The sequence below is a fragment of the Pseudopipra pipra genome, chromosome 2, assembly GCF_036250125.1.
Source record: "Pseudopipra pipra isolate bDixPip1 chromosome 2, bDixPip1.hap1, whole genome shotgun sequence".
Taxonomy (NCBI): Eukaryota; Metazoa; Chordata; class Aves; order Passeriformes; family Pipridae; genus Pseudopipra; species Pseudopipra pipra.
In genome coordinates this window covers 26,110,728-26,135,511 of record NC_087550.1, presented here as the reverse complement: position 1 = coordinate 26,135,511, position 24,784 = coordinate 26,110,728, and the positions used below count along the sequence as shown (strand labels likewise).

The window sequence follows — 24,784 nt, the reverse complement described above, 5'->3', positions numbered from 1 at the left end:
CGTTCCCAGCCGGGCGCATCCCGCCGGCAGGGACAGGAGATGGGCACAGCCGTGGGACCGCGGGGCTGACGGGCTGCGGCGGCGGGGTCAGGTCAGCCGAGGGCAGGCGGGTGGGCTGTGCCGGAGGGTCCCGCTTATCTCGGCTCCCACACGGAGGTTGCTTTGGGGAGGGTTTGATGCCGGCGTGAAGGAGGATCCAGGACAGCCGGGGCTCCCGCGTGTTTCCCCACTGCCGAAAAGTTTTGTCCCGGGTCCCACAGGAGCGGGGCCGCCGGCGCCACCGCCCCGGCGGGAGGAGCGCGGCCGGCCCGGCCCCTCCCGCCCCCGCCCCCGCCAGGCCGGGCCGGGCCGGGGCGCTGCGGGGCCGGCGCCGAGCTCCGCGTCCCCGGCGGCTGCGGCGGGGCTGCTCCAGCCCCGCAGGTCTGCACCGCGCCCGGGTGCCGTCCCCGCAGGTGGGTCGGGGGTCCGGGGTTCGGAAGAGGGGGGTGGGGAGAAGGGGACTGGCAGCGGTGTTTGGGACTGCGAGCGGGATGGCTGAGACGAGGGCGCCCGTTTACCCCCCGAGTTGCTTTCCTCTGCTGGCTCTCTTCGCTTTGGTGTGTTTCTGCTCCCCGTGCCCCTTTCCCCACAGGATGCCGGGTGGCGTGGGTGCAGCCTGGCGAGATCCCCACCCCGGCAAGCCCGCGGGGATGGGCTGGCAGCCCCCCGAGTGCTTCTGCCCGGGGCAGGGAGGCCGCGGTCTGGGGGCGCACTTGGGGGATGGAGCGCTCCTCGTTCGCCTTTCGCTTGCTTGGCCGTGCCCGGAGTGCATCCCTGAGCTTGAAACGGGGCGGGCATGGAACGGTGTTTTGTAGCTCTCCAGAAAATACCGTCCCGAAGGCTCCAAGCACGCCGCAGAAGGCGGCTGTGGGAACGGGAGCCTGCCGGCACCTCGCGATGGGAAAGGGCTGCCTTGCAGGATGCAAAAATGTGAAGCTGCAGCGCTGGGTTAGTTTGTTCTAACCAAACCGCTGCTACCTGGGCGAGCTATGTGCCTTGCGGAGCTCAGATTGGTTTCAACCAACTCTACAGTGCGACAACCTGCTGGGTGGAGAGGGAGAGAGAGGGACCCGTGTGCCCTTTCTGCACTGGATTCACGATGCTGCCCCTGCTTGCTAGGAGTGAGAGACCCCCGGCAAACACTCCAGGACCCAGCACGTTTGCTTCTCCTTGGCTGCCAGAATTGGGCATCACACAGCTCCCAAGGGCTTGGTCACCTCTCGGGGGGGCGGCTCATGGAGCCCTCACCCAGACCTGGATTTTCCACTTCCACACAGGTGCTCTGCAGCCTGAGAGGGGCAGGAAGGAAGCCAAGGGAACCGGATCCCTGGTAACCGGGAGCTGCCAGTGTTGAGTTGCAGCTGGCATTTCTGATGCATCCTTGATATAGCTGCCACATTGCCTCACCCGCCTGGTGCCGGGGCATTGCATATGCCTCTCTTATTGCAGACCCCTGTGCTGGAGTAGCGCTTTCCACACAGGTTTGGCTGTGCCCCCAATTCTGGAGCTGCACCTCTCCACCCCTGAGCAAGCCTCACTGGTGTCTGCAGGGAGCCCCGGCTGGCAGACCTCGTGGAAACCTTGATGTGGCCCTGCCCCCTGATGAGGTGCTTGTTTTGCCCAGCAAAGAGATGAGAAGCCCTGAGCAGGGGACCAGTGGGTGCAGTTTGGCAGCCTGCAGTACCCGGGAGGTGAGCCAGATGAGCCGTGGACATATCTGGCTTTCAGAGCCTTAAGTCAAATCTGTCTCCTAGGGGAAAATATTCCCCGCTGCTTGGTCAGCAGGGGTAAGGTGAAAAAGCTGTAGTGCTCCATTTTACTGCCTCTTTAAGGACTAAATATGTCGCTTGATTTCCAAAATGCTGCCAAATTTAAAAGAAAAAAAAATAGAGAAAAAACATGCAGACCATGTTAGGACTAGCAGCTGTCCCCATGCTTAGGGCTGTCCAGCTTTGCAACCCAGCCGTCCTAGCCCTGTTTGTGAAAACACAGGTGTGCTGGTGCTGCGAAGGCTGTGAGGTGATGGTGTGTGATTGCATGAAGGAGCAGCTGCAGCTTTCTACCAGCTTTGGAAAGGGAGAGCTCTTATATATGCTTAATCTGAAACATAACTTTATGGAAATACTCCTTCTGAGGCCTCTTCCCCCTCTGCGTTTGATAGTTTAGCAGTGAACAGCTTTAGTGGCGGTGAGCCTCTGCTTTTTAATTAAGTCATACACACCTCAACCACAAGTTAGATCTCTCTTGTAAATCAAAGTACTAAATCATCAGGCTTTTTTACCTCTTATTCATGGTGGCTCTCCAAAGATGATACAGTTAAGAGGAAAAAAAAATTGCAGGCTACACCTTCCTGTAAAGCTGTTTAGCATGTTGCTGTTTGTCAGGCTGGTGCAAACACCCCAAAGGCAGAGGGAGAGGATTGGGAGCAAGGGATGTTGGAGCCACCAGCAGCAGTGCTTGGGGCTGAATGTGTCTCAGAGCAGTGTATCGGGGCACATGCACTAAACAGAAAGTAGCAGCATTTGATGGGAATGGCCTGGGGAAAGGCAGTTTTATGAAGGAAGCCATGTATGAGGGTGGATGGAAGCAGGGGAGGACCATAAAGGCAACAGAGGCAACAGAGGCAACAGGGATGGGCAGAGATCCCAGGCTGTGACACCTGTCAGAGCTGCACCAGGGCACTGTTATAGTGCCTTGAATCAGTATCCCGGTGGGTAAGCGTGATGCAGGTGTGATCCCCTGGCAGGGATTCAGGATTGACCATCCCCATAGATGGGGGCTTACTGCTTGCCTTGCAGCGACTACCAGGGCTGCAGGGATGGCAAACTGCGAAGCAGATGCTTGGGGATTTTTGTACACCTCCAACATTTCTTCTCTTTGGCTGTGCCTGGCAGCGTGGCGGGCAGGAGCTGTGTTTCTGAGGGCCACGCAGTTTGGCCCTGCAGCCAGCCCTGCCCATTTCTGCCTCTTTGTGATGAAGGTATGGTTCAGCATGAAAATGGCTGCGTTTCTGGAGAGGCAGCCCCTGCCACCCCACTCTCAGGTCATCTGCCACATCCCTAGTGCTTGGGATGGGGATCTGGACGGGAGCCAGGGCTTGGGGACGAACAGGGAGGTTGTCCCATGGAGACAGAACAGCACCTACAGGTGTGGTCTCCCACTAATAAATTAAATGATTGATGAAGTTGTTATGGAGTAATGAAAAGCCAAGATTTTGCCCAAGGTGGTGAAAAACCTCTGTCCTCGTTGTTCATGCAGCACAGCTGCTGGGGTGTTGTGCACCCCAGCCTCCAGCCTGGGGCAGAGACTTGGGCATGGGAAGGGCATGGGAGCAGCACTGCATCGTCTCAGAGCGGTGCTTGGGGCACATCCCCTGCCCTGCTTCTGAGGGAGGTAGCTGCACCCACCTTAGCCCCAAGTGGTGAGGCTGCTGTCTTACAGCAGAGATCCATCCCGCTGCTTCTATCACTGACTGCAGAAAGGTGAGCTTCCACGGAGGGTACTGATGGCGTGAAATCGTTTGGAAGGAGCTTTCTGGCTGTTTCCCACAGTCACTGGGCTCCCTGTGGGGAGCCCTGCCAGGCCACCTGGCCACGCAGGGATGAGCTCAGCACGATGGGCAGTGGGGTCCAAACCCCTGGGCTCCGAGACACTCTGGGGAGTCAGCCTAGAGGTTTATGCTCACTTCATCCATGTGCTGCTCGGCAGCTGTTATAGCTGGACACAAGGATGGACTTTGCTCTTTGGGTGGCACAAAATTGCTCATCAGTGGCTCCAGGGATTTGTCTTACCTCCCCATCATCTGTGGCACACTCCCCATGTGCCTTGGTATTCTCTCCCAATTTTCCTTCCTTTGAGCATCTCCAGTCTATTCTCTGTTTCTCACATGCCTATCATTGTATAGCAATTATGGTTAGAGAGTTAAAAGCCTTATCAGCTCCTTAGAGGGAGAAGTGTGAGTCAGCTCCTCGCAGGACTGTGTGGTGGTTCAAAAAATAATGATTTTTCTTTTTTTTTTTTTGCATGGAGGTTTCTTTAAATCCAAAACATAAACCACAGAACTGAAAAGAGTCATATGGGTATTTAACCTGCATTTAAAAAGTTAAAGAGACTAGAGGCAGAGCTAAATGTGCCAGCCTTGTGCAATCCTTCCAAGCTGAAAGACCTGCAATGGACAGACATACAGCGTTGGGACGATCGGTAAGATTGGTGTTCAGAAATTATTGCCTTTGTGATCTTGGGATGTGCTATCCAAAATGGTAGGAGACTTCAAAATCACAGCTAGCTTCAGTCAGCACAAACTTTCGTGTTTCAGAGTCACACAGTGAGCTCCTCATGCATCTGGAGGCAGAAGCACCTTGTCCTGCATCTCCCTCCTTTGAATGCAGCAGGTCCTGCAGCTCCTGGTGGTTATCTCCCATACCCTGGGTGTGGGTCAAGGAGTGACAGCATAGGCAGGGACACTGCCTGGGTGGGAAGATGACCCCATTTGGGCCCTGTGATGTGCCCCATCATGTGCCTGTGCACCGAGCTAGCTGTCCATCTGCCAGGTATGAAGGTATCTGAGAGGCCTGGAGGTGGCTCTGGAAATGCCAGGGATAAAAGCAGGGTGCTGCAAGTGCACAGGATGGTCCCTGAGAATAAGGGTAACAACTTTGCAACTCCCCAGTGTTCCTGGGGATTGAGGCTTTGTAACCCACATTTTAGGATGACACGATAAGCAGGATTTCTTGGTTTTCTTCCTTTTTCCTTTTGTGTTTGCAGGGGAAAGTGTGAAAATGTAAATGCTGAAATTTTAAATATAAATTAAAAATAATCTTTAGATATGCTGTGTGCTTTAACTCCCGATTTTTAACTAGCTTCATTGCGGGAGGTGTTGCACTGAGTCTAGCTTGTGACTTTTTTGATCGCCTTGGGGTTGGCAATATTGCAGGTTTCTCAGGTCAAACAAGAAGGGATCTTGTTGGACAAGAAGTACAGAAGGGAAAAGCAGGAGCCTATCTCAGAAGTGCCAGTGTTTTCTGAATTGCAAAACCCCATGCCGTGGTGTTTATCTCGCTGGAACAGTTATCCGGATGACTTGTCACTGTAAGTGTGTAGCCTTGTGTCCTGTCTAGCCAGGGCTTGTCCCCACCAGCAGATCACCATCTCCCACTAGTAGTGGCAGTAGCAGCACAGACCCGTCAAGGGTAAGCCAAGATCTTCTGCTCCCCACCTGAGGTGGCAGGAATGGCTTTCCCCTCTGCACATCGCTCCCTTCCCCTGGTTGTTCTTCTCTGCCTTTGGCACACAGCAAAGTTGTGGGTTCCAGCTGGCCACAGAGCCACCTGCCCAAGAAGTTCTCCTCAACAGATATGCTTCTCCAGATGTGCTCCGCTCTTCCCTTGCAGAGGTGTACATGTACCATTTCTCTGTCGGGGCTGATGTGACTGGACAGGATTGCAGAGCTCATGAAAACCATTTCATGCACATTTCTGGATGCATTTGTTCTGTTGTCTGCCATTTGACATCTTCAGTTTTTCACTTTTCGATTCACTGAGAAGTGATGTCGCCTTGTTCTTTAGGAAAAGGTCTCTCTGTGAACACTAGATCAAAAGGAACCAGTTGGGGTGAAAAGGTGGTTCTGTCTGCTTTGGGCCTATAAATGCTGCACCAGTTTTTCAGCTTCTTTAAGGTTTTTTTCCTCTAGTTTTTCAAAACAAAGGTTTTGAAAGGAAGAAGAAACTTTAAGAGAGTCAAGATGTGCATTTGGATTACATCAGCTGCATCTTTTTTGAGGGCTATTTATGGGTTAATTTGCAGTTCCTTAACATTGGTAGATATTGGACTCAATGATCTTGGAGGCCTTTTCCAACCTTAATGATTCTATGATTCTATATTCATCCCTGGAAATGTTCAAAAAACTTGCAGATGTGGTGCTTAAGGACATGGTTTAGTGGTGGGCTTGGCAGTGCTGGGTTAATTGTTGGACTTGATGATTAGAGGTCTTTTCCAACCTTAACAATTATATGATAAGTAATCCTGAGTCTTGATGGATCTAAAGAAACAGGTTTTCCAGCCCTGAAGATCAACCGTTAAGATGACTGCAAATTGCTTTTATCCAAATACTGGTTTTAACAGTCAAGGGTTCCTTTTTATTCTAGAAGATGATGGTGGTGATATTTTTCATGTGGTCTAGTCACTTGTTTCCTACCGACTTGAGGCTTGTTGGATCACATCCACACACATGCTGATGCTCAGCTGTGATCAGGTACTAGCCACTATGATCCAGACAGCCAGCAGCTGTCATGCCACAGAGACTGAGGGCAGAAGGGGGCACAGAGCTGTCAGATCCCTCCCAACTCAAACCATTCTCTGATTGTGCTGTGGAAGTGATCCATCAGAATTGGTTGGCACTTTGGTCTAAAAAAAAAACCCCCAAAAAACAAAACCCATAGGTCTCTGCCCTAAAGAGACCCTCACATTTTAAGGAAGTTTTTACCTGTGTTGTTGTCTGTCCCCACAACCATTGTCCAACCTCACCGTGAAGGTCAATGACTCTGCACCGGTCCCCCTTGGACCCTCTCACGGCCATGGAGAGCATTCCTGCCAGCTCTCACGAGAGGCAGGAGCTGGGCTGGAAATGCCTGTTGCCTTCCAGCAACAACCACACTAGTGCTTGCTTTGTTGCATACTAATGAATCTTAATTGGCCTCGGCTTGTTATCAACATTGTGTGGGAGCCTTTTGCAGAATGGTGGGGTGGGGGTTGGGAAGACTCCAAAGGGCTTTTACCCTCCACTGAGGGATGGTCTCCTGGGTGGATGAGGGTTGAATTGATGCTCCTTGTGGAAACGTCCATTTGTGAGCCATGGGAGGGTTGTGCCTGCTGGCCTCATGCCAGCCTTGGTAGTGGTCCACCTGGTGGGTTCCCTCTCTCATATGGCAGAAAGTTACAAGGAATTGTAGGGGCCGTCTTTAAACCCACTTGAGGGCATGGGGAGAAGTTGAGCCCTTTGGAGGCTGGGCAGTGCTCATCTTCAGGTCTTCTTGGCAAAGGTTCAGTGCCCCTCTCCTGCTGCCATCCCCAGGCACAGCACGCAGCCTCTCCACACTATCCATTGTTCTCTTTGAACTGTTCAGCTGGAGCCTGTCTCCTTCTCTCCACTGCCCTTTACCACTGTTGCAATCCTGGCATCCACTCCAGCAGCTGGATATCTTCTGCAGCCATACCCCTTGTCCGATCACTCAGCCTGAGCCGTGGAGGGCATGAAACCCCCCCGGAGTGATCCTGCTGTAGGGGAAACACCACCGCAGTTTGCTACAAGCTAGAGAGGCTGGTTTGATGGAGCCAGGTTGTATCAGCACTCTTGAAAAACGTCTCTACCATGTGTGTAGAGTCATAAGTCTGGCTCATGTGATATTGTGTTTGTAGGACACAGCAAGCTGATCTCACACTGGGGTCAGTTCTGGAACAGGCAGGACTGTGTCCGGACCTGTGGTACATCGAGGCTTCTGCCAGTGGGAAAGTTGGGATTGTTGCTTCAGAGGGGGCTCTGCTAATTTGGATCAAGTAGCCTGCTGACCTTGATGTGTTTGGGCTGGGACTTGTAACTTCTCTAAAGCTGAAAAATCAGTCTACACTTGACCTGAGAACAGTTCCTGTAGCTTTTCTGGTGTTTGAATCCTGATTATCCCCCATGACGAACACCAAGTTTCAGACCAGGTCCTGGTGACTGTGCTTCTTTTTAGTTTACTTGTTCTTTGCTCACATGATGACAGGAGTTTTTGCAAAGAAAGGACTTATGAGGAGAGGGAATCAAAGTGTCAGGATTAGGAAGAGGGAAGGATGGAGCACTAGCCAGGCACATGGCATGCTTGGCCAGGGAGCAGCCCCGAGGAGCATGATAAGGATAATTTTTTTCCTCCCACCTGTTGTGAGGAGCAAGTAGGAAGTGAGCTATTGTGCTTCCTCCCCAACTGCTAACGACAGGAGACTTGCTTATGGTCGTGCGCTGGAAGCTAATTAAAACTGGTGACAATGGTAATTGAGTAAGGATGCTTGAGGACAAGTATGACCTCATGTCTAAAATGGTAATGAGGCCTATTAAAATCCACACCAAAAAGAGAAATGAAAAGGGGAACAGAGGCAGAGGTGGTGCAAAGGGAGCAGGAGCAGGTGGGGACAATACCTGGCAGCCAGAGCACCAGGAGGGATGGGGAACATGGAGGTGTCAGGCTTCTAAATCTCCTTAATGAACAGCCAGCTCTTCAGCTAGCTGGGCTGCCACTCAGGCCGAGTCAGCCAAAATGCTTTGGTTCAAGTGCCTTCCCCTGCTGCTCGCCCAGGCCTGGGTGTAGATCCTATTAAGCAATGAGGACACCTGTTACTGTTTGTTGTTGTCTACACTCTCTGGTTCCTTGCTGGAAGAAGGGGACATGCCAGGAAACTGGCAGGCTGCCAGCACAAGGAGGGTATCTGCAAAGATGCACCCTGGAAATTGCACTGGTGTGGGAAAATGCATTGGCAGAAGAAAACTGCAGCAAGTTCGGGGTGCCACGCCCTGGCTCGGACCAGCACAGCACCTGGTTTCAGCTCCACAGCTGGAGTGTAGGGGCTGGGGTCCGCTCTGACCTCAACATGTGTTGTTTTGCAGGCTGGTATAGCAGTGCTCGGGATGCCACCGTGCTCCGTGGGAACCCAAGTTCCATGCTGACTCACTTCGCTGCAGAGGACACCCCAAGGGACACTGGGAGGTGGGCACTCCCTGTCCTGGCCCTGGATGTGCACCACACCAGTTTGGGTGAGCTCAGCCCTGGCCTGCCAGACCCCCTCACTACACCCTGCTGACAGGAGGAGATACGGTGTATGCCGGAGGTTTCTTCTCTCTGGAGAAAGCCAACGCTTGTCCTTCCAGTAGGGGCTAAGGTACGGCTGGATAGCGGCTGAGGATGTGCTATGGAGCCGGGATTCAACTGCTCTGAGCTCTGCGATGGCAGCTCCAGTTTTGACAGCCAGCAGCAGCGGGCACTGCAGGAGCTCTGCACCGTAACAGTGGTATGTACGGAGGCAGGGAAGTGCTCTGGGGCATGAGGTTTGCTCTGCTGAAGTGGATTTGGGTGGAGGGATGGAAAGGGGGGTGCAGCTGACAAGTAATCCCAGTCCAGCCAAAGGCAGCGTGCTGGTTGGCCTCTAAGACAAGCCTAGTCTAGGTGACACCTAGCAGTTACCAGATAGTAAGGAAGCATCCACGACAGCCAACTCATGTCAAGCAACCCCCCGTGTGTCGGCCAGTGTGACAGCTGCTTAGGATTGGCCTGAAATGGCCCCATTGGCCCTTGACCTTTCCTGTCCTCTGCAACTTCAAAGTGCTTTTCAAATATGAATAGGGCATGATTTAATTAAAAGTCATTATCTATAATAAGTGGTACCCCCCCCCCCCCACCAGTAAGCCAGTGGAAATGACACTGGGATGCACTCAGTTGCAGTTGGCACCGTGTGAGGCTGCTGGATGGGCCAGTGAGGCTTGGCCCGCTCGACTCTCCATCATGTCCTGCACGACCATGAGCCTTTAATTAGAAGACTAAGCTGCTTGGCTCCTCTGGCTCTGGCAGCTGCTGTACAATTAATATTCCCCCTGCTAGGACCAGGATTTACTCCTCTCAGCGGCAAACAAAGCGCTCCATCAACTTCAAGTAGCATCAACATCCAGGGAAACAGCAGTCAGGTGGGAGGGTGTGTGTTCCTTGGGAAATGAAAGGTGGAGATCATATGGGTGTTTCTGATCCCTGGGTGGCTGACCATCTCCACCATCTGGTTTCCCAGAGAGCCAAAAGACTCCACAGGGGATAGAGAGAGGGAAGAGGAGGTGGGAAGCAGTTTGCAAGAGGGATATGAGTATCCCCTCAGGGATCCCTCCACACTGTTGCAAAGCGAGGCTGAGGTGTGCATGCAGCTGTATCCCAGCATACAGCAGCAGCAGCATTGACTCTCGGCTGGATGTCTCTCCCAGCCAGGGGTTTGCTTTACACAGTTGCCCTGCAACCAGCATGGCACCAGCATGTGAGCTGCCAGGAGCCCATGGATCAGCTGTGCTTGTGTGGCAGTGATGCGTTTTTGTTTTAAGAATTATGTGTTGGCTTTAATTCTCCAAGTTGTGCCTTGTTCTTGCTTGTCCAGAGGAGATAAAGCCTGGCTGGGGAAGAGGGAGATGAGGCGTTGGCTCTAAACATCTGCCTTACTTCTCCCTGAAGATTTATTTCTAGCAAGGCTGGAAACAGAAACAACTCAGGCCTTGAAGAAAGAATTGGGAGTTTGGGGCAGTGGCAACTGTCAGGGAAAGTGGTCTTCTGCCACAGAAATTGCATGGAGGTCAATGGGCATGTCTGAGAAAGGACAGCACCAGAGAAGTTAGTGAGGAGGCATGTTATCCCAGTTCACACCCCATTCTCCTCCCTTCCACTTTTACCTTAGTAAAAGTGATACTTTTTTTAAAGAAAAAAAAAAGTCAGTAACACACCCGTAGTATGTGTGAACGAACCCAGGCATGCACACCCTGTTAAAAATACTGGAACATTTTAGATCCACAGTGGAAATAGTTTCTTGTTTCACGTAGGATCATTTTGACCATCTTACGTTAATAGGAAGACTGCAGAGAATATTTTTAAATGGAGGTTTAAACCCATAAGGTTGCTTATGTGCAAGGAGACAGGTGCCTCTGTCATACCCGCTCTGGGAGTGTCCCTCAAAAGCCAGTTCTCAGCTGATGTCTGCCTGGGACCCAGTTAGTTTCCAGCCGCTGGAGACGGGTGGAGCCCAGCTCGGTGTATCACTGCGGAACACCTCTGAAAAACGCTGTCACACTCCCTTCTCTGCGTTTTCTGCACTGACTGGCATCTCTGCTGCTGGCTCCCAGTCACATCAGCCAGCTGGTCAGTTGTCTGCTGCATGGAGGGGTAAGGGTGGGAGCCAAGGATGCCCTACCTGACTTTCCAAAGAAGAGTGCTATGAGCTGGGGTACCATGAGACATCTCTGCAGAGGTTTCTTTCCGGAGAAGGACAGTGGGGAACCATTGCCCATGTTCTTCTCTCCTACAGCCAGGGCTGCCTGAGGTTTGTGAGTCACTTGTATGGCTTCATTATGTATTTGGCTAGTTGGCTGTAAGAAGAGGGCTCCTGGACTGCCCTCTCCTCCTGTGCACTCAGCAAGTGGCAGAGTACGTGTCCTGTCTACACACATCTCACCAGCCCTGCCTGCGGGTCTTGGTCAGGTGCCGGGGTGTCTGCTTATGAGGAGATGTGGTTTATGGCTGAGGAGGAGCACCCATGGGTGTGATCATGCTACAGTAGGGACCTCCTTCACTGGAAGCCCCAGCAATGTCCCCTTCTTCCTCACCCCTTTTGCCTCCTGCAGACATCTTTTGACCACAGTGGGAAGAGCTTCCCATCCTTCTCTGCTGGTCTCCTGGGAGTTGTGTGGACATTCCTGACTGGAGGAGTCCTGCTGGCGCTCTTCTTTCTCATCTTCACAATTCGCTTCAGGAAAAACAGGTAAGGGCTTCCCTCTTCTGCTGTGATAATTCCCCTGAGCTGGAGCAGCGGAATGAGGCTCCTTCAGGACCAGGCTTTGAGCTGATGACCAGCTAAGTGTCAGGAAGGTATGAGCCTGAAGGAACACCACGGGGCAAGCAAGGCCAGTGCCAGGGTTGTTGCAGCTTTCTCCATCACATCCAGTATTGATCACTGATGGAGACAGTCCTGTTTGGACTGCTCCCTTCCTCTCCAAGGCAGGGAGCTGTAGACAGGACAAGATGAAATGGCCTCAAGCTGCATCAGGGGAGATTCAGGTTGGACATCAGTGAATTTTTTCACTGAAAGGTTGTCAAGCATTGGAATGCTCTGCCCAGCAAAGTAGTGGAGTTACCATCCCTGGAAGTGTTCAAGAAACGACTGGGCACGGCACTTGGTGCCATGGTTTAATTCACCTGGTGGTGTTTGGTCAAAGGTTGGTCTTGATCACCTTGGAGGTCTTTTCCAACCTTAATGATTCTAAGATTCCCTCTGGCGTGGCACAGACAGTAGTGCATAGTCTCATCCCAAAGATACCATTCAATAAAAACATCAACAGGAGTGAGCAGAAAGGGAACAAGTCTCCTTTTCTGCTCACAGTCTTGGGAGCATTACTCTGAGCAGCATAGCTCCATGGCAAACCCATCATGCTCCCCCACAGTGCACTTCCTGCTGTTGGGCCACTCATACTTTGAAGATACTGCTACCCCTTTTTGATCTTGGTGGTTGCCCATATTGGTGTGGAACATGATCTTTATTGGTGAGAGAAGCTGGTTGTAAAGTGCAGACTTTCCTTGGTGCTGTTCAGTCTGCACAGAGGATGTAAAATTTCCTGCTCCCCTGAAGACAGCATAAATCCAAGCATAAGGCTCAACAATTCCTTGTAATTCAGCCTCAGCCAGCACTGACCCTTCCTCAGCGAGTCTGAGTGTCTTGCCTGCTTCCTTGCCACTTTCTCCTCAGCTTCATTGGTCCCTTAGTCTCTCAACTGCTTTTTCCTCCAGAGATACATCCCTCTCCCTGGCAAACCTGTTGGTCTCTATGTGCCATTGTTTTGCACAGAGATGTGCATCTGTGTGCAGCCTGAACTGATTCTCTGATTGCATTAAGGAACTTAATGCTTCCGACAAGCACTAGGCAGTCAGGAAGGTTCTGCCCCATAAGGGTTTGTGTTGTGAGCCCTGTGCCTGCTGCACTGCAGCATCTGCATGACCTGCATCCCAATCTGAAGCACTTAATTTACTGAGTAGTGTGGCCACCTTAATTGATTACCAAATTATTTAGGCCCCTGAAGATATTCTCAGAGCATGCTGTAATGAATGGGCGTTATTTATTTGCTCTGCAGTAAATAAATACTGGTCTGCCTACTGAACCTGGGAGGGCAAAGGAGACCTTTTTCAGCATGCAGCTGAGAGAGTGAGCTGATGAATATCTTTCCCCAGGGGCTGAGGCATGGCAAGGAAGTCAGGGAGGGAAAGGGCCAGGTTGAATCCCTTGCGAGGCAGCAAGCCAGGAAGGAGCTCAAGGGTAGAGAAATGCAATGACTTGGCAGCAGATTGAAGGGGCAGAGCTATGCAGGGGGATGGCAGGAGCTACAGCTTTTGCTTGATGGGCTTCCTGGGGAAGGGTGACAGGTCATGAGAGATCGGTGGGTTGATTCTCCCCTCCCTGAATACAATTACAGGATTATGAGTGATGGGGTGAAATTACAGAGGGGAGGCTGTAAGCTGAACATTGCAGGCAGCTTCCTGAAGTTGAGACTGTGCTGTGTGAAAATATCTCCTCAGAGGAAGGAGCAGTGGGAAGAGCCTGTTCTTGAAGGTGCTTGTAGCTGTTGCACCCAAAGCTGGGGACAGTCACCACGTGGTGCGCTGGTGTGGTTTTCCACTTCTGCCCCTCTACAGCAGAAGTGTTGGGGTAGAGTGAAATGAGTACTTTAAGCACAGTGAAGCATTCCAGCAAGACGGCAGAGAAGATGGGCTATGCACTATGGAGCAATGGCTGAGCTTTTTGAGCAGCTGTGAACGTCAGAGGCTGGGGGCTGGACAATGTGTCAGCATCCCTTATGGCCATCGTGGCCCCTATAAGGGGACTTCGCCCTTGTGCTGCCAGGTCATGATGCTCAGTAACTGTCACCACCTTCCCTGCTTTGTTTCCTGGAGGATCGTGAAGATGTCCAGCCCCAATCTCAACATTGTGACCCTGCTGGGCAGTGGCTTGACTTACACGAGTGCTTACCTCTTTGGGGTTCAGGAGCAGAGCCTGCCTTCTGGAGACTCCATGGAAAAGCTTATTCAGGTGAGTGGGGGGTTTGCTGGGATGGGTACCGTCATGCATGCACATGTACATGCCTGTTTGTACGTGCTCTCTCTTAGCCACAGCCTGTCACCACCTTGCTGCTGGCTGCACGCGGCCGGGCTGTGGTTTTCACACACACAAAACGCAACCAGATGCTTTCTGTCTGAACGGCCTTCACTGTTTGTGCAAACCACATCTGCACCGAGGAAGGGACTCAAAGCAGGTCCCCAGGGGAGAGAGAGGTCCCACAGGCAGGCAGGCTGCTGGGCTTGTAGAAGTGCAGTAGGGAGAGGGGAGCCTGAAGGGAGATGGGATCCTCCACAGAGCCACCACTGCCTAAAGTAGCACAGGTGCTGTGAGGCTGCAGGTGAGTTTTTTGGCTGCAGAGCAGATCCTCATCAAAACACTCACCTGTGTGATGAACCCCCATGTCCTGACCTGAGGCAGCTGCCCTGCCAGACCGAGGGCTGGGCATGCATCCATATGGGAGAGTGGGACGTGGGAGAATGCACACCCTGCATCCTGCTCAGCCGCTGGGCTGAAGATAATTAACGGAGGTGCCAGCAAGTGATTTATTGGTGCTGGGACCTACCGTGCCCCTGCTGCTCACAAGCTGCCTGGCTCTCCCTGCCTGGTCCTCTGATGAAAGTCTCTCAGGATGGGGAGGAAAAGGCAGGCAGCAGACATGCCTGCTGAGGAGTATGTGCCTTTTAATTTATTTCCCTCTGTGGTCAGCTTTCTAATGTCTGATATGACTTTCCAGAAGCCAGAAGACCATAGACATGTCCCCACCCATCTTTATTGCATCCCTGGGTGGGAGGCTGTGGGGTGTCCCTGCGAGCCCCACTTTCAGCCTCCTTGCTCTGACCCCCTGGCAGGTGCGGCTCTGCCTGCTGTGCGTGGGCACCTCCCTGGTGTTTGGCCCCGTCCTGGGGAAAAGCTGGCGGCTCTACAAGGTGTTCACCCAAAGGGTGCCGGACAAGCGGGTGGTGAGTACACAGCACCCGAGGAGGGAAGGGAGGGGGGAGAACTTCCCAAGGAGGGCAAACACCAGCAAAAACCAGTGTGGAACTGCAGATAAAAACTGGCACAGGACAGGGATGGATGCTACAATCACAGGTCTAGTTTCATGCCTAGCTGTGCATGGGCCCCTCATTTATTCCTGAGCAATGAGGCAAGAGCTTTTCCACTCCACAGGTAAGCGGGTGCCCTGCCAGGCTGCCTGTTCCCCTGTGGAGTCACAGCCCCATCACTGAGCAAGGTCTTGGTCTTGTTTTACATCAGCCCCATGCCTTCATTAAACTACATGCCAGTATTTGTGTCCTGGGCTGGGCTGATTGTTTTTGTGGGATGAATATAAACCAGGTATCCTCAAAAGCATCTCATGTAGGGCCATCCCCAGATGCATCTCATCTCTTGAAGGGAGGGAGGGAGCACTAGGCACTCCTCTGCAGCACTTAAAGAAGGGAAATCAGCAGCTGGGAGGGAAATGGGAAATTTGTTCACGTAACAGTGCATGTAACTTAGAGCCTTCAGTGGCCACTTTCCAGTGGTGAAAAAGTAGGTCTCAGATGAAAGGTGAGATGAGACGGTTTGCAGGGGAACTGGGTACCAGCAAGGAGTCCCATTCCTGACGCACCAGGATCTGTGTTAAACTTTCAAAATCATAATACTACCAGCTTTTTTTCCCCACCCTTTCTGTCTCTGCTGGTGATATGGACATAGTCTTGTTTTGGAGGAACTGTTTTCTGTCACAGCATGTACATGCTATCCACACCATCAGGGAGGGTTTATGCTTGGCCCGAAGCCTGATTAGGTCTCCAAGAGTTTGGGAGCTGGAGACAGAGATCCTGTGGCCAACTCTGATGTAGGTGAGCCACTGGATTCCCCTCTGGGGGAAGTAGTAGGATAGACATGTTGCTTGAAAGAAACAACTAGAAAGGGACCCAAGGGGAGGTCATTGGTGTCCATTTGCTCCCCAGAGTACCTTTTACTTCTTGTGTGTTTGCAGATTATCAAAGACCTCCAGTTGCTGGCAATGGTGGCAGCATTGGTGCTGGCAGATGCTGTGTTGCTCTTGACGTGGGTATTTGCCGATCCAGTCCAGTGCTTCCGAAGCCTCGGCGTCTCACTGCGGGTAAGGGGATGAGGAGGGGTGGTGGAGGGTTTTGCCATGTTCTACCTAAACTCTGTGGACAAAGTTGGTGGATGACCAGGCATTTGAAGGTGCTGTTTGAAAAACAATAGAAAGAAAAACAAGTCAGAAAAACTTCTGGTCACTCTGGGTTGGGTTTTTGTTCAGTCTGTTACAGAGGTGAGGGTCCACTGCAAAATTTCCAGGTCTGTGCAGATCACATGGGTGACACAGGGAGGGGTCCAAGGCACCTGCATATGCTTTAGAGAAATGTTTAACCAGCCCTGTTGGCAGCAGAATGCCAAAATCTTCCTTGCTTTAACCTTCTGCCCCTGGTAGCACCAGCTTTGGCCTATCCTTTTAGACATTTGCAGAGAAGACCAGCTTAGATGTGTCTGCCTCTCAGTCTGTGCCCAGGCCGCAGCCTTCACTTCAGTCTTTCCCTTGCTTTCTAGGCAACAGAGAAAGGCATGACCTGCTCCATGAGCCGGGTGCAGTCCTGTGCATCGCTCTATTCTGATCTTTGGCTCGTTCTCATTTTAGGGTTTAAGGTACGTAACCTCTTGATTGATTCTTGAATTATAACTCTCTGTCTTACAACGTAAACTGTTTAGCAGCATTCATTGTTTCGCTGCCCTCCCAAGCTACAGGCCTATTGCAGATTCCAGCTACTCCTGTTCATCTCAAAAGCCCTCCTATTTCCAGTCCGTCCCATCTTAGAAAGCATAAAAGCCCTGTAAGCCACTTTTTCCCTGCCTCACTATCTCTGTTTTGTACACAGTGCACATACAGTCTCTCTATTTCTCTCCCTGCAACCCCCTGTGCCTCATCTATCTCACTTCTTAAAACTCATGTCTTGCTGTTCTCTAAAGCACACTCTTTCCATAAAGCCTCAGAAGGCTGTCCAGTGCAGTGGTGCACCATGTGGCTCAGTCCCTGAGTCCTCTGACTCCAAACCAAGGAGGTGCCGATGACAAGTGTTTGCTCCCTGCCTTTACAGGATGTTTATCGGCTTAATTATACCACCAGGGTGCACTTTCACTGGTGGAGCTCTGCACATGGCCATTCTTATTCCAGAAGTGTTAGTTATACCGATGTAACTATGTAGGTGTAATTACTGCTGTAATTATCTGTGGTCTCATGTGTCTCTGGTATGGCAGAAGCTGGACACATTTCAGAAAGCTGATGTTGATGAAGCTTCTGAGATCACAGCCTTTCTGCAGTAATGGCTTCATCTCTGTGCAGTACCGGCAGTTCCTTTGTGATTCACTGTAATGTAATACTCACTGACCATCTACCCAAAATTGTAGGAAAAAGAGCAGAAAGGGACCTTACAACACAGCCAAGTCCTCCTCTCTGCACTTCATTTCAAAGACATTAGTGTAGCCTGTCCTTAGAAGTCCTTTGGTATTGAATGTAGGTATTCTCTGGGTTTTCAGTGCTGTGTCTCCACCTCTGATTTTGTCTGCAGTTTTTGTTAGGGTTTAGACAGGTAATGTCTTTGCCTACAGCTCCTACAAAATGCTTTCTGAAGTAAAACATTCCCAAGTAATATTTTTTAGTGTTGTGTTGTATCTGACCCTGTCCCCTTCTGCCTGCTGGGGGTTGTGGAGTTATTTCCTTAGTACTTTCTCTGGAGTTAGTTTGGATTTACACTAATGTGAGAGTAGGCTTTATCTCTATGCATACATAGCACTTCTTAGCATCCACAGCATTAATGTGCTCAGCCCTTTGGGAAGCCACTCAGTGTATTATCCTGGTTTTACTGGAACAGAGCAATGAACAGAAATGATTTGCCAAGGACATGCCTGGAATTAGGAGCAAAATTCCCTGCTCAAGATTAAAATAAACAAACAAACCACTTAGTCCTGTGCTTACTGAAAGTCCTAGTTTACTAGACGGCAGTGCTGTTGTCTGTGTCCCAGATAGACTGTATGAATTTAAATGGGACTTTGGTGCTGATTATTTTCTTGCTCAGGGATTAGAAGCTGACTTGCCTTTGGGCCATTTGGAGGTGCCCCATGCTGGACATGGTTATGAGCCAATTCACATTCTACAAAGCAGAGTCAGGTGTCGGCCTAGTTCCCAGTGAGGCAGGTCTCACTATTACAACCCCGCCTTGAGAATTTGTGGTGCTCTGAAGTTGCAAGTCTCACCAGAGACTGTGGACATGAACCTCTCTTGCCCGTGTCCCTCCAGACCTTAACCCTGGCAGTGGTCATCATGATCATCAAGCAGCCACAGCACGGAGGGGTCCAGAAGAGTCTAAAAAACATCTGCACTCAGGTCACAAAGCACTTCTTGATGCCCAAGTAACAATGACTCTTAGTAAACTAAGGCAAACACGGTTACACTTACTAGGTAGCATAGGAATAATTTAAATCATATTCTCTGTATTCCGGGCTGTTGCAGGTGCTGGTATTTTGTTAGATGCTATTTCCAAATGATCCTAAGCCAGACCATACCCTGCACTATGGAGGTGGGCAAAAGATACTTGGTGTTTCCTGCTAGTGTCCTCGGGAGAAGGAAGGGTTCATCCTGCTGGATAGTTTAATCTTGAAAAAGATTAAACTATCTTGGAAAGATACATTTAGGGGACACTTGAGGGCCAGTGTGGTGAGGCAGCCTGCTCTGAAACAACTGATCTGCTCGGGATGGGGGGGGGTGTCAGTTCCTCTGTGTACAGAGCACTTCTCTAGTGCCTTTCCCTTCTGCTGGAGTCAGGAAACAGCAAAGGGAAGGGAGAAGAATTGCACCTGGTAGTTTCCTGGATTGCTATTTAAAGAGGCAACAAATACATCCTCTTTCCTCCAGTCTAAACCTCCATTTCTTCTTGCCTTTTTCTTCTGAATGTCCTTCTGAACATCCTTCCTGCTCCTTCAGAGGTATGTCATTGCTCCTAGACGGCACCCCACTGCCGTCTAGGGACCTCTGTCTCCTGTTTGTCTGTCTGTCCGTCTATCTTTGCTTCTCCTGCTCCAGGCTGCCCAAGGGGCGGGTTTTGTGTCTTATCTCTCTTGGCCATCCCCTGCTCTGTGGCATCACCTGCTGACCTGATCCTCATCTCACACAGCTTGGTTGGGACTCCCGGTGCTGACTGGCACCTTCCCTCCTGCCCTCTCTCTCTCCCCAGCCCCACTTCTGGCCCGCAGCAGTGTGCCAGGCGTTCACTGCGGCGTCACCAGCGCGCACTCAAGGTCTGCATTATAGATCAAAGAGCATTAATTAGGATTGCACTGAGTGTATCTGAGCTCACCGGGCTTGGTTTGAAGTGGGGGTTGACACCATCAGGCTGTAATTTTCCACACTCTGGAAACCTCTTTTTTCTGCTTCCAGAGTATTCTCCTGCTGTATGGGACCTACTTGGCCGGTCTGACCGACAGTGTCAGCTCCTCACCAGTCAACCAGTCCTTGACACTCATCGTTGGGGTCAACCTCGTTTTCCTGGCTGCTGGCACTATCTGCTTAGTTCATCGTTTCTTCCGTACTTGGCACAACTTGCTGTTTGGTTTTACCTCTGGAGGAATTTTTGTGTGTACAACCACGATCAACTGCTTCATCTTTGTCCCACAGGTATCTTCCACCTCTATCCCGTCACTTGGCTGGAAACGGGCACGTTTTTAGAGTTTAACAACAGCAGCCTTATGGGCCAAAGCACTTACTTTCCTGCTTTTTTCCCCAAATGTTTGCGCTCACCTGCACAGCTCATCTTCCAAGCCCCCCCGTGGCTCTGCTTCCCCAAGCAAATTCCTGGAGTATCATAGAATCACAGAATGGTTTGTGCTGGAAAGGGCCTTAAAGATCATGTAGCTACAACACCCCTGTTATGGGCAGGGAACCTTCCACTAGACCACATTACTCAAAACCCCATCCAGCCTGGCCTTGAACACTTCCATGGATGGGAGATCCACAACTTCCTTGGGCAACCTGTTCCAGTATGTCACCACTCTCATAGTGGAGAATTTCTCCCTTTTATCTAATTTAAACCTATCCTCTTTCAGTTTAAAGGCATTCTCCCTTGTCCTATCCCTACGTCTCCTTGTAAAAAGTCCATCTCCAGCTTTCTTGTAGGCCCCCTTTAAGTCCTGGAAGGTTTCCAAGGAGTGCAGGTCTGTTGAAGAGCTGCTGCTCAGAACCTTCCTGCAGGAATATGTCACAAGTGGTAGCCACTCAGAGAGCACAGGTGGAGGCGAGGCAGTCGCTGGTGTCGTCCTCCAATGTGGGTGGTGGGATCTCTTCTTCATGTGCTTGTCCTCTCCTCATACCTCACATGCCCAGAAAGTTTCTGCCCATGGCAGGGATGGAGCTGGGCTCAGGCCATCCAAGTGGCCTTGCCAGGCTCAGAGACTTTTCTGCTGCTGGTGATCCCCAGGGGAGGCTGTCCTCCTTTGTGCTTTTAGAGAAGGAAGGTGGGCTTTGCCATGAGTGAGGAAGCCTTTTGGGGTGAGGTGAGGCTCTTCTGCTTCCCGTGTCCTCCAGGAGCAGCCTAGTGTGCCTGGCCACCATGTTATTGGGAATAATGCTCCCATTGTTACAGGGAGAGGAAACAGTTGTTTACTCAGTTGAATGTCTGAAGGGATGTTTGGGCTCAAGGACATGAGGTGAGAAAGGGAGGAAGAGGTGAAGCTGAAGAAAGAACACATCTGTGCAAGGGAGGGCTCAGGGGATCTCAGTAATGTATATAAATACCAACGGGGGTGGAGTAGGGAAGGGGGAGTCAGGCTCTTCTCAGTGGTGTCCACTGACAGGACAGGGGACAATGGGCACAAAATAAAACACAGGAAATTCTATTTAAACATAAGAAAAAGGTTGTTTTTTTCTGTGAAAGTCGTAAAGCACTGATTCATGTTGCATAGAGAGGTCCATACTTGGAGATAATCGAGGCCTAGCTGGACACAGTCCTAGGCAGGTTGCTCCGTCTGACCTTGCTTGAGCAGGGTGTTTGGACTAGATGATTTCCAGAGGTCCCTTCCTACCTCAGTTGAGGCAGTGTAACTGCAGAGTCCCAACCCCTTAGATGAGCAGCCTTTGGGAGCAAGGATCCAGTCTCCCTCTGACAAGCACCAAACCTGCTGGCGATGCTTTGCCAAGTGCTGGGTCTCTCAGACTGAGGGCAGAGGAGCTGATGAACTGTACTTGCACTCTGCCTGTACCATTTTTCTGTGGGAGCCTGGGGCCCTTGAACATTTTATTTAACTTGGATCTTTTAATTCATTACCTTGTTTTTCCTAATGGGCTTGCTTTTCTATTGCTCATCTGAGATCAATAAGCACCTGGAGCTGGGCTGCACAAGGCTTCCATGCAGACACTAGATGAGAAAATAGGTACTAAGCATTACTGGTTTTCAGCCTGTCACCAGTGATTCAGGGATAAGGGGGCATGCGTGACACTGTCTTTGTCTGTCACAGAGTCAGGAGGGGGGAGAAGAGGGAGGGGGCTTTTACAGTGTGCTTAGAGGTTTCAGTGCAGACAGGCACTGACTCCTCTGCATTAAAAGCTGGAGCCAGACACAGGGTAGGGCTCAGATGGGTGGGAGGCTCCAAGTGACACTGCAGCCCCTCGCCCAGCCATCTCTTGCCACTGGTCTCTGCTCTCCTGTCACACCCTGCCTTTGTCTCCCCCTCTCAAGTCCCTTTGTCTCCTTCGCGCTTGAGCTGTGCCTGCCTCCCGCTGTGTTGGCAGGGGCTCTGCAGATAACATCCTCTTCTACTCCCTAGCTCAAGCAGTGGAAAGCCTTTGAAGAAGAAAGCCAAACTGTGAGCCACATGGCAAAATATTTCACCAGCCCAAGCAGGAGCTGCCGCTCGGTGTACAGCGAGGAGCAGCTCTACCAGCTGATAGGGGAGAAGAACTCCATGAAGCGGCTGCTCACCGAGGTACAGGGCTCTGCCAGGCCCCCTCAACCACACCAGCTTCTCTCCTTACCTTTTGTGGGCTGAAGGCTTTGCAGGGTGGGAAGCCCCTTTTTACACCTCTGTCCACACTGGTGATCCCTCACCAGCCTCTTCCTTCCTGATGGGAAGAGCTGCTTTGTTTTGTCACATCACTCTGCACTCCAAAGCACCAAAATTTAGGCATAATCTGGAGGGTTTAAAAAAAAGATCTGCAGGGAGAAGTGCAGGAGAGCCTGGTTGCCACAGCCTGGTCAAACCTGCTTAATTTAGAGGGCAGATGCTCTGTTTCAGAAAAGCCCCCAGCCTCCTGTTCTCTCACCTGCACTGCATAGATGGAAGCACCCCAGCTTGGAGAGCTGCCTGCCCCAGTGACCCCCTTCCCACACTCCCATCTGGAGGCCTTCAGGGGAGGATGAGGTCACACAGGCTGCCAGTGTGGCTCTTGCCATGCAGAGAGGGGCGATTTGTTTTCTAGCAATGCCAGCTTCCAAGCTGGCAGTGTTTTCATACCCTCTGCCTGCCCCGTGCCTGACAGGCTTATTTGTCTGACACAGAAAAACGCCGTGATTGAAAGCCTGCAGGAGCAAGTGAGCAGCGCCAAGGAGAAGCTGATGAGGCTGATGTCTGCGGAGAGCGACTGCAGTCCCCGTGCCTTGCCCGCAGCTCCCAGCACCTGGAGCTCAGGGGGGCATGGGGATGCACCAGGGGACCGCTGCCCTCCGGATCCAGAGAGGGATGGGTGGCAGCCTCCCTGCTCGCTGCGTACACCGCCTCTTTGCAGCAATCCTCAGGCCCTTCAGGAACACGCAACCCACGAGCCTGTTGGCTCTCAGGTGCTGCTTTTTAACGCAGGGGGCAGCACTGAACTTGGCCTGAAAGACGTCCAGGAGTGTGGGACACCTGCAGAGCAGGGGCAGCCTCCGGAGCAGCTGCCAGGCCAGGACAACTCAGGTGGTGTAGCCTGGGAGTCATCCCCCAAAGTCAGCTACGTAAACAGTGAGAAGCTGTGGGAAATCTTGCAAGAGCTAAGCCTGGATGGCAAAAACTACAGCCCGGCCTTACCTGCAGGACCCCCACTTGGCAGCCGGGGCACCCCAGGTGACCAGGGAGAAACATGGGGGGGCCAGGACGGCTACCCAGGCATCCACACACCCCTCAGCCCCTACCTGGCGAGGCACCATCGGAGAGTCCCTTTGCCCCCTGCCTCCACCCACTTCCCTGGACATGTATCCCCTCGTGCCAACCACAGGGTGAAGGAAGTGGGCAGCTGGATCCATGGGGAGTCAGCACACATGTCCCTGGAAAGGGAAGGGGAGATAGCTGGCAGAGGGTTCCTTCACCCCCCAGCACCATCCTCTCCAGCCATCCCTAGGGAGGTCTGCCTTCAGCCAGAGGGGTGGCTAGGATGGCCAGAGCCCCAGGGTGCTTCATCGTGCATCCCGCAGGAGCAGTGGCGGTGGCAGGGCACCCCAAGGGGACCTGCTGAGCCTTCCCTGCGCTCACTGTACTACTACCCAGACTCTGACTCCAGCAGCAGCAGCTCTGAGGAGATGTTTCACGGCTGCCACCGGCCCTGCTGCGAGGTCTGCTTCCAGAGCCCATGTGGCTCCCTGGACAGCAGCAGCACGGACACGGACTCAGAGCCCAGTGACTGCATGGACCACCAGGCAGAGCACCACAGTGGGCCCCAGCCTGTGGTGAATTTCAAAGACGATCTGAAACCTACCTTTGTGTGACTGGGAGCACCCCTGCCCCAGGAGCAAGTGCCCTCCCACCCCTGAAACACTGCATGTTTTCAGCAATGCTAAAGCTGCATGTCATTCTGGGGGATGTACCTTTTTCTGGAATCTGGGGATCGGGAATAAACCTTGCCCCGTTCTGGGTTGCAGTGTCAGCTCCAGCCTGATCAACCATGACTGCAGACTGAGTTTGGCTGAGAGTGGGTTGGAAGCACTCAGGGAGGTGGCTGTGCTTTTGTCCTGGCTGCTCTGGGCAAAGATACTCGGCACTTCTGTCGTTCCTAATGCTGGCAGTGGAAAGACTGGGGCTGGGTGGCCTGTGAGAGCCCACACTTCATCACCTCAGAGGGCTTTCCCTGTGAGAACTGGGTGATTTGCACTGGCAGGGAGCAGCACAAACACACATGGCTTCTTGCACACAGCATAGGTACAGAGAGAGGACTCCTTCCTTCTCCCGAGGCTGCTGATAGAGAGCCTCCCACTGGCATCACACCCAGCCAGGTGCAGAAGCAGTTGCAGGCTGCCACTCACCTGGGGTGTCTTGGGCAAAGCAAGGACCTTGGGGTGGGGTTTGTACAGGAACTTTTTGGATTTTGGTGCGTTTTTTGCAGCATGTGAGTGAGAAAATCAAGTCCAAAGGTGATGTCCCAGGAGGTGTCTTTACATTTTGTATAGTTCAGGTGCATGGTTATAGATGAGACTCAGGTCAGAGCTGAAGAGAAAGGTAAGCTAACAGTTGTAAAGGAGGATATGGAAAGGTTTTTCTTTTTTTACCTTGTTTTCTGGGGCTTGTGTCCTTCTGTATGTCTTTGTATGGATGATGTAGTTGGAATAAGGTTTGTTTAAATTAATATGCTGTTTAATTTTTATCTTAGAAATACCAAGAACAGTAAATCCAGTGTGCATGCCTTTTGGGGGATATTTGTGGCAGCATTTCAGCAAATTGTTGCCTCCACAGGAGTTCAGGATGCTGAGACCTGACACTCAGTGCAATAAAAACCCTCTGGAGAAAGACTTTGTTAAAAGGGCAGGTTTCAGAGAAATCCCAATCCCAGTTCTGAACAAAGCATGTTAGCACTGCCCTCTCTATTAGCCATTACAATGGTGAAATCCCTCACCTCTGTGTCCCTTCA

The 24,784-nt window shown here is 51.7% G+C and overlaps 1 protein-coding gene across 2 annotated transcripts; it reads left to right on the top strand.

Moving 5' to 3' along the window:
• The first annotated feature begins 331 nt into the window (after nt 1-331).
• GPR156 (G protein-coupled receptor 156) lies at nt 332-24,784 on the top strand. Of its 2 annotated transcripts, XM_064644457.1 has the most exons (11): nt 332-452; nt 8,675-8,821; nt 8,936-9,075; nt 11,432-11,568; nt 13,749-13,884; nt 14,763-14,873; nt 15,896-16,021; nt 16,474-16,569; nt 19,355-19,591; nt 21,736-21,894; nt 22,467-24,784. In XM_064644457.1, the coding sequence occupies exons 3-11, from the start codon at nt 8,977-8,979 to the stop codon at nt 23,646-23,648; spliced, it is 2,283 nt and encodes a 760-aa protein (XP_064500527.1). In that variant the 5' UTR covers nt 332-452; nt 8,675-8,821; nt 8,936-8,976; the 3' UTR covers nt 23,649-24,784. The 2 variants fall into 2 exon arrangements, with proteins under 2 accessions (XP_064500527.1, XP_064500526.1); XM_064644456.1 differs by having other exon boundaries at nt 8,675-9,075.

Bases quoted from the DNA above. Each gene is read 5' to 3' on its own strand.
- GPR156 (XM_064644457.1), top strand. From the start codon at position 8,977: ATGGAGCCGGGATTCAACTGCTCTGAGCTCTGCGATGGCAGCTCCAGT. The intron at 16,022-16,473 runs GTAAGGGGATGA...CTTGCTTTCTAG, and splicing joins GCCTCGGCGTCTCACTGCGG to GCAACAGAGAAAGGCATGAC. The intron at 16,570-19,354 runs GTACGTAACCTC...TTCTGCTTCCAG, and splicing joins TTCTCATTTTAGGGTTTAAG to AGTATTCTCCTGCTGTATGG.